Genomic DNA, 9,359 nt, shown 5'->3' with positions numbered 1-9,359 from the left:
CAGGAATGTACCACAGCAGCCTCTACCAGACAACCCTCTCTGATGGTTATATACTAGTGAGCTCTGCAGTCACTGCCCTGCAGCCAGGGGGAACTCCAGAACAGTGCTGAACAGGGAGCTGACCAATGGACCAAAGTGATGTCTTTGGGGAAAATAGAACGCCACATCCTTGTCTTTGGTCCTGATCCTACTGCCTCCAGAATAACTGTGGAAAGGGAAGGATTGAGAGATGTCGACTTCAGTTCATCACACAACAGTGGATGAGCATCCAGAATCTCATCTGCAGTGTATGATCCTCAGAGCACCACCTCTGATATGGCCCATCTAGGAAAGCTCTAGTTATCCAAAGGCCAGCAAGTCTCAACCCATTCTCCTTTCCCAAACCCTGCTACAGCTTTCAGAAAAAGACACAGAAGTGTAATTTTGATTGTCCCTTTGTCAGTTATCAGCATCCAAAGAACACGGAAAAAGATACGAAGATTGGAAATACTAAAATGAGAATAATGCCAGATAAAACTGAGAGAATTCGCTGTTTACTCAAGTAGGGACCCAGGAAGAAAATAGGATGGAAAATCCACAAACAAAACATCATGCTTGGTATGACACTGTATATCAGAGCGCTAATCCAGAAACCGAGGTCAACTCCCCAAAATGCGCTCATTTTTTTCCATAAAAATGTAACCATTCCCATTAACTTATATTTCCAAAATAAATTATCTTGAACTTTATTTAAAAATATTATTTACAATTTGACTGTCCTTATTGATGCAGACATATACTTAATAAAACAGAAGTCTTTCAACACTGAACATTCATTGCTCGTTATAAAGAATGCTCAGTACACTTTCCTTTTCTCCAGGCCTTTATGTCTTGTGTTTTACCTCATGATATACTGGCTTGCCGTAGTTTATTTGCTTATACACCCAGCTTCTACACTACAGCAGTTCCAACCAGTTTCCCTAATTTTTATACATATCAGCATAACTCTGTCTTTCATATTTAGGCTTAAAAAGTTCCGTTATCTTTACAAATTCAACTACATGAAGCAGGTTTTTTTACCTGACAAAGCCAGTATTTTATATATATGTACATATATATCTAATTCAAGAACCCAGATATCCCACTTTGATAATTCTAATAGTATTTTTTAAAAAGGCGTATCAGAAGAATCTGCTGTTACAGGTCCACTATGCTTTACAGATTTGAAAGACTTGTATGTAAATCTTAACAAGTCAGTTGCAATTTGAAGGTAATTCCTTCGGGCAACAAAACCGTATTTCTCCAAATCCTATAGAAACTGGTTTGTTCAAGTAATGGAGAATATTTGAAATCAAACCTGGAAGAGAGCAAGGTGCATGAAAGTACATTTTTTTCCTGCATACAATAAATAGTTACTTGATATAAAATATGATATTGTGACCATTTTGGAGTTAATGTTTCTTTTCTTTCTAGGGATGACTATTTGACTCTTGAAGAAAATTACTGTCACCACAGGGAAGCATGTAAGGAAAGACATGAAAAAACATTAGACATCTAGAAGAAAATGCACTTATAAACAACTTCTCAAATAAACAGCTTCTTTACTTCCTAAAGTCTTCATCAGCCACTGATAAAATAATTGAGACTTAGGCCATTTAATTCTGGCACTGTTGAGGTAAATCCTTTAAAAAAAGGTAACCACAAGAAAAAACCTGAGCACTTCAACAGAAGTTACCCAACACAGACACAGAACTGACACTTCTTTATTCTGCAAATGTGAGACTGGAATATCACAATTTGCACAGTAATGAAATACACATCTTTGGTCAAGAAGGGGAAAGTCAAACACATCAAACCCCAAACTCAATCTCCAATCTCCTGTTGCTACCAGCTCCCAACACAAAAGATGTCCTTTATCAGAAGACAGGTACAGGATTTCAGTCCAGAGTCACTATTCTGATCACAGATCCCTAACTGCTGAGAAATCCTTCAGAGGAACAACGAATGCAGGATTTGGGGGTTTCACTTGTGTGTTGGGTGGTTGGGTTTTGTTTGGGGTTTCTGTGGGGTTTGTTTTCTTTTTTTTTTTAATACTTACACAAGTAAGTAAAATCCTAAGTCAACTGCCAGACGAACAGATCTTATCAAGGATTTTCTAAAGATTGTTCAGTACACTTGGAACACATAAAGCTTTCATTATTAAAAAGCAGAAGAAACTAAAGTGTCAGTGAAGATTTTACGGTCTTATTACAATTTAAAGTTCAGTACACTTTCATTTACATTTTAGTTGCAGGCAAAAGACGGACTAAAGAGTTCTATTTGATGTGCTGAGGGCTCCATGGACTCAACTTCTACACAGGACATGTAGCTCATAATTGATCTTTTGTTCCTTTATGCACACAAACTGTAGTCCTGGGAAGTTTATCAGAATCTTTTTTGTTTTAAACTCTTTTATAAATTACCATCCAGACAATTGTTCAGAATATTGTATATGAAGATCTAAAAATCTAAATATCCTGTCACCTCTACAAAACTCTTACATGCCATCCAATTCTTCCAGGAACAAAAGGGTTTGCTCATTCCTTTGCATAAATTTTCTTACTACTGTGCATGGTAATATTTATCATTGGGTTATCTCAATCCAATCTAGAGTATACTGAACCTTGGTATGGCAATGGAATGTACTGTATTCTAAAACATAGGACTATAAACCAGAATAAAAGGGAAAAATAGTCATACATCATTAAATTACCCCCGTAAATTCATTACCTCAATCCTACTGTATGAGATTCTTGTTACATACCGAACAGTTAATGAGCTTTCATCCCCTCACTAATGATTGACGACTCTATGATTAATTCCCAATAATGGATGATTTAAAACTTCATCAATGCATTAAAACAAGAAGCTCCCCTGAGGCCAGCTATACCATTACTGCTGCAGAATGCTGGGGCTCACTCTAACAACCTGCTCAGGCGCTTGTAAAATGATGTAAAGTTATTTATAGAAAAGACAAGACAAAGACAAGCTGGACATTCTCCCACTGTCTACTCATTTTGCACCACCCAGCCAGTGACCTGGACATCCACACCATTACAGCTATGGCAACTCCTTCCCTTTGCTCCAGGTGTGCCAGAGCACCAGCACCTGTGTACAAGGTACAAGGCAGTCATTTGGATATGCAAGTTCCCAGCATATCCCCTCAGCTTTCAATACACAGTTTGCAAAGACTTCACGTTTTTGTACTCAGTATTTGAACTGCAACCCCCAACAAAATCATGGGTCAGAACACCAGTGCTCCAGGGAAACTTATTCAGTCCTTTTATCCAGTGTTCTCCACCCATGTATATGCACCACATTAAAACTTCATTTATCTGTGTCTGGCATAATATCATCTCAAACTACATTCCCATGGAAAAAACTGTCTCTGTAGTTTTAAGCAAAACATAAAACATTTGCAAAAATTTATATAAAGAGATTTAAAGACTGCAGTTTAAGAATCTGATATGAAAATTACAAACAATGGAACACACGTATAAAATAACTGAGACACTGATAGTATTGGGCTCTCATCATGGCTACAGCCACAAATTCTTCCTTCTAGGTAGCATCTCAGAGTTTGCCTTTCAGACTTCCACTGACAGCTCTTACAGGCCAGCTGATTCATATCTTCTGTGACAGATTACACACACACGGAAGCTGGAATCCCCAGAGTAAATTCTCACTACACCCATGTATCCCAACACACAGGCTGGGTTACAGGCTTAGCTCACAACATCTCAACTTCTTCTGGAGTTACCAGTCACCGTAGGTGGAACATTCATTTGGAAATACCTTTATAAACAAGATGGTGCATTCACACTCTTGCATGCCACAGCTCAAATGCTGAGTGTTAGGACTAACTCACTCCCCAAATTGTGGGATACAAATGCCAACTTGTAAAAGACAAATTCCCTGCAAGTCAACACTTCATTTTGAGTGCTAACTTTATAACTGGAAAGGAAGTTTCTACTCTGTATGCCTCCACAGGACACAGCATGGACTCCTGCAAATGGCAAGTTTAGAACGGCTTATGTCTTATTGCATGGTTATGCCACACAGTGTTCTTGCTGTGAATTAACATCCAAAGTTTGAAACAGAAACACAGAATATTCTGAGTTGGAAGGGACCCACAAGGATTATGGAGTCCAACTCTTACCTGACTGGCCGATATAGGAACTGAACCTGCGACCTTGGCATTCTTAGCATCATGCTCTGACCAACTCAGCTAATCTTGGGCTCAGCTGGTAACTATCCTACATGGACAATGACAGCCTACCTTCTTCTAACTCTTACTAGTTAGAAAATTAGAGGTAGCTGAATGTGTTTAAAGCATACACAGTGTCAATTATCAACCAGAGCCTCCTAACAAACCTATGCGGAAGGCTTGCTTCTCTATGGACAGGATATGTTTATTATACAATGTATCAAAGGCAGCACCAGCTGAGCTAACCAAGAAGAGCTATAGAAACCCCCCATGGTTTCTTACACATTTGGTCACATCTCCCATAAATCACTATTCTCATGCTCTTCCCTAAGAAAACACCCATAAAGTTCATGCTGAAGTTCCACTTAACCCTACGGCTGTGCAGCCTTGCAGGCAGGTCCCTGTCAGAGTTCAGCACCTACTGCACAGGAGGAGAAAATCCTCCTCTTGCAGTATGGGATGAGATATTGTGGAGTCCTGGTCCTCAGCGACTTCCAAAGGGAGGGAGGGAGAACTGAGGTAAACGGGACAGCAAAGAATGAATGAAAGCATGTCAGGGTAGGATGGAAGGAGAGGTACCAAGTGCAAGTGAGATGGATAAAATTAAGGATAATGTCAGAACGAGGGACTGTGCCAGTAGTTAGTGAACAGTGGTTCATGTCCTAGAGAAATAATGCTGCAGGAGTAACATCTCAAATGAAGGTTGTATACAATATATTCTGCAACATATGAACTCAGGAAGATACAATAAAACACACTGTAAGTACATACATCAAGTGTATTGGTATCTACCTCCTCTCTATAGGAGGAGACAGTAGCTGATTTAACCTGTATGTTACCAAACATGAAACTTTGACACGCTGAAACAAACTAGACTGCTTTTTAGCAAGTTCTATACCATGCCAAAAGATGGAACGCTTTAATTCAACTAAGCTTTCAGCTGAATAAATCCTTTTTCAAAAAAGAACTTCTTATTACTGCAAAAGAAACCCAAATACTTGTTTGAGCCATTCTACACATTTTAGGAATAAATCCAGAACAACAACATGAAAGACATCTTCAAGCTTCAGCTCATCACCATTAGGCTATTCCTCCTGACTTCATTCTGCATTCAGAAAGTGGATAAAAAACACGGAAATGGCAATACTCTATTCTAGTTTAAGCTACATCTACAGCATATGATGGCAATGTATTCCACACTGCCTTTTACCAACGTGGTCACAACATACACATACATACATATTCCATCCACTCTGGCTTCACGGACCAAAGCCCCAAAACACACCTTAACACCCGTGCTCAGCAACCATGTGGCATGTTGGTGTTTGAGACACAAACTCTCAGAAATCCCTCTTTTTCAGCAACCTTAACTTGGTCTGCATCTCCTCCCTCAACAAACCTCCCTGCATATAAACTCCCAAAATAAACTGTCTCCACACCACTAGTTCTTCAAGCTCCTGCTATGGTTTCATGCAAGTTACTTAAAGACTTCCTTTCAAGCCTTCATGCTTCAAAAGTCATGCACCAGTTGAGGCGTAGATTACGACCTTGAAAATATAATTAAAAGATGATCAACAGCTGAAAAGAATACGATAATAATTCTTTAAAAATGCAGAGATTTAGATATTTGTGCAGGAAATTTGAGAAACTTTCCTGCAATTCCAAATGGATTGGCTACTGAACTGAAATAGTTTCCAAACTTTATTTTGCTGTACTACTTCCTTGTAATTCCTATGTAATTTTTGCCTTAAACTCAAAAGTGCACCTCAGTACACAAAAGGAAAGAGACAGGATTCAAAGGTGCAATTAAAAAGTACGTCAAGGCAATCTGACTATTAGCAACATGTTTACACACTCTACAAGGCAGAACTTGGAAATTATTATGAGCAAGCTTTTGTGAGCCTCAATAAGATAAAGTTGAAAAGTCACCAGCTGCTGAGTGGGCAAACTCTTTTTATAGTTTACAGCCAAGTTTATCAATTATTTATCTGCTAAAATTAAGGACCCTAAAAGCATGAATGCCAAAAGTAAAAAGGTAACCACAAGAAAAAAATACAGAAACACACAGAAAAAAAATACTATTTTCAAAACTTTTTTGAAGACAAACCAATGCCTGCTGAGCAACTACAATTTGAAAGAAAGTATGTGCATTGATCACACTCCTTAAAAATTAGCAAGTGTTTTCCCTTCAGAATACAGAGGTTCTAGAAGTAGAATCACTTCAATAAAATGTTAACGGTTACACAGCATTATTGAATGCCTATGACAAAAACAAGTTTCTGGTTTCACTGGACCAACATAAGCATGGTCTGGTCACTCCAGCTGGCCACTGTCAGAGTTACTTCTACAGCCATCACCTTGACTTTGACATAAACAATGCAAAAGCTTCCAGGTTTCAGAGCTGATGTAAAGTACATGCACTCCAGCTTTTCATCATTTTTATACTTACAGAGGGAGGAGAAAGGTAGTGGGACAGCTGATGAAAGGATTAATCTTTATTAGCCATCTCCACCCTTCCATTCATTCCCTATCAGAAGCTGGCTCTGTGAGACATTTCGCTCAGAACACAGAGCACTATGAATTCTGATCACAAGGCATTCCACTGGGGAGAATTTAGACAAGCCTGGAAAACCTCTCATTATGCATCTCTGAACATAAAGAACTCAAATTAGAAAGGATCCTGCTCCATGGCTCTGTTCTCCAAAATCTGACAATTATAATCTCAACCATATCAGAGAATTCAATCAATCGGACACATTCACACCAAATCTGGTCAGGCAGAGCTGTGGCTGGTCTTAAAATTGAAAAAGTGAAAGCACAGTCATAATTCTACCACTGTCACTGCCAATGAATTTAAGAAGTTCTCCCAAATCTGACAACATGGTACAGTGACTGCAAACATTATCCATGACTGGTTACTGAGATAATATTTTCTGTTCTGTATGTAATTTTCTTAAGGTTGTTTTGGAATCTGAATTGCAAAAATGAATGAAATTTCTTTTCCTATTTTGTTGATACTCTTAGTTAAAAATCATTCTGCTGTTCTAGAATTGGAAATAAATGTTTATGTACATATACACCAACATGAATATACACTTGCACAAACGTATGTATTTGTTCACACGTGTATCCATTTCCAAATCAATGGAATAATTTCAAATGGACATACTCAACTTGCAAATCACGTACAAGACGTATTTCAAAGAAACACCTCCTCGCATCTAATACTATTTACAATCCTGGAATTAATTATACATAGCTAAACACTCCTGGGTATTTCATTTGTTTGTTTATTTGGTTTCATGCAACTGGAAGAGAAATTAGGTAGGCCTTTCTGTTCTGTCCTCTACCACCACACAGAGTTTTCATTTAACATTCAAGATATTAAAGAGGGCTTACTAAAGTATTTAGAAATACTTTGTCAATTATACCAACTGCCAAGCAACTGAGTTCAAGAACTTTTTTCTGATATGCCAATAACTAAAACATCCCAGTTTGCACTCCTTTATTACTGCAACACAAAACTATCATAACTACAGTGTTTACTTAATGCCCAGCACGTGCACACCCCTGTGACGGACAAGAGTGTGGTAACCTCCAAGACACATTCATGCTACATGGAACTATAGTTCAATTTAGCAGACGAGAGTAAATTTTATCATTTTAAAAGTTGATGCAATCTTTTCAGTGCTGTTTTTCTGAAAAATTCATAGAAAATAACACTTGAGTACTTTAGCACATGATATCCAAAATTAGGCTCAAGTACAGCTCAAATGCAGTGCTAAGATGTCATCTAGTCACTGCTGAGCACACACAATGGCACCAAAATATTCAAATATCCCTGCTGCCTTCCAGCCATTCAAGGTAGAAACAGCTCAAAAAAAAAAAAAAAAACCAACTAATTCTTGTCTCCAATGCTAAAGTGAAAAAGCAGGTGTGTGTATGTCTGCACCTACAGACTTTCAGATACAAACTAATCTTAATAAAAACTCAAATCACACAGAAATGCCCAAACTGGTCCGAAACAGTAAAACAGGGCTTGCAAAACCTTAGAAACAAATACGTCAATATGTGTATTTCATTGCTGTTTCCAAAACAGTTATTTGGATCATAGAAATAATTGGGGGAAATCACCAATGTCTTGTGGGTTGTTTTTTTTTTTCCTTTGCTAACTAGCACCCAGTCAGTATCTTGTTATTATCCAAGAACAGAATTCAGAGTGCAGCCCCCTGATTACACAGCTAGCTAGAGTATGATTTCCTAATCAAAATACAGCAATTTCCCAAAACTCGAGAGAGATGAAATAAAGACATTAAAGATTTGCCTCATAATGTAGAATTTTTCCTTCTCCACATAAACATCCAGACCCCCCATTTCTGGAAGTGCAGAGAGGACAGTGGGCAGCAGAGAAGCTGAAGCCTTGGGACACAAAGAAGATTTCAGCCATGAGAAACAAGCCCCAAAACACCACCCCAAAACCAAACAAAAGAGGGCATCTACAGAAGGAGAATGACAACCCACAGCCCCACAGGTGCCTCCCCTCTTTGCCATCCCCCTTGTCTGCATGTTTTTAGGGTGTCAAAACACAGTACCTTTGCCTTTTCCGGCAGTGCTGCTGCCAACAGAGGAGGATGCCTGGGAATCCTTCTTCAGTCTCTTGCTCTGAGGTCTGACGCTGGACCTGAGAAAATGATGCTGGTCCTGGCTCTGGGAGGGCTGGAGAGAGGCCGGGGCCGGTGACAAGTTGGGGTTCGGTGTAGGGCTGCTGGTAGTGTTGCTGTTAATGATCTTCTCTTCTTTCTTTGTGCTGCTGCTGCCTGGAGCTGCCTCTCCTCCTCCTCCTGCCCCTTCTTCTTCCAGGGACTCCTCATCTCCTCCTGCTCTCTTGCCCAGCTTTTTCACCCCTTCCTCCCCGCTGCTCTCTCCCAGTTTCACTGTCATCCTGCGGGGGAGGAGAGGGAGAAAAGAGCGGGCACACAGTCAGGCCGGGGAGCCCCCCGGGGAGGCAGAGAAACCCCTGGGCTGAGAGGGGAGAAGTTTAGCTGCAGAAATTCCTCTCAACATGGCCGCCGTTGTTTGTTACTAAATCCCCTTTCGTTTGCTGTCCCGACCCAACAACCTGTGCCGACGGCGG

At 39.6% G+C, this 9,359-nt stretch overlaps 1 protein-coding gene across 2 annotated transcripts in view; it reads right to left on the bottom strand.

The window, feature by feature from the left end:
- Positions 1 to 9,325, bottom strand: part of CRAMP1 (cramped chromatin regulator homolog 1) — a 49,762-nt gene extending 40,437 nt beyond the window's left edge. Inside the window, exon 1 of one of the 2 annotated variants that reach the window (XM_017745733.1) lies at positions 8,818 to 9,325. In XM_017745733.1, the coding sequence (XP_017601222.1) occupies positions 8,818 to 9,166 (349 nt within the window). In that variant the 5' untranslated portion in view covers positions 9,167 to 9,325. The remainder of the gene's footprint in view (positions 1 to 8,817) is intronic. The other variant, XM_017745732.1, reaches the window with a different exon arrangement.
- Between the last annotated feature and the right edge of the window lie 34 nt (positions 9,326 to 9,359).

Source organism: Corvus brachyrhynchos, unplaced genomic scaffold (assembly GCF_000691975.1).
Source record: "Corvus brachyrhynchos isolate BGI_N302 unplaced genomic scaffold, ASM69197v1 scaffold369, whole genome shotgun sequence".
Lineage (NCBI taxonomy): Eukaryota > Metazoa > Chordata > Aves > Passeriformes > Corvidae > Corvus > Corvus brachyrhynchos.
Note: the sequence above shows the minus strand (reverse complement) of the source record. Positions and strands in the feature narration are given on the sequence as shown.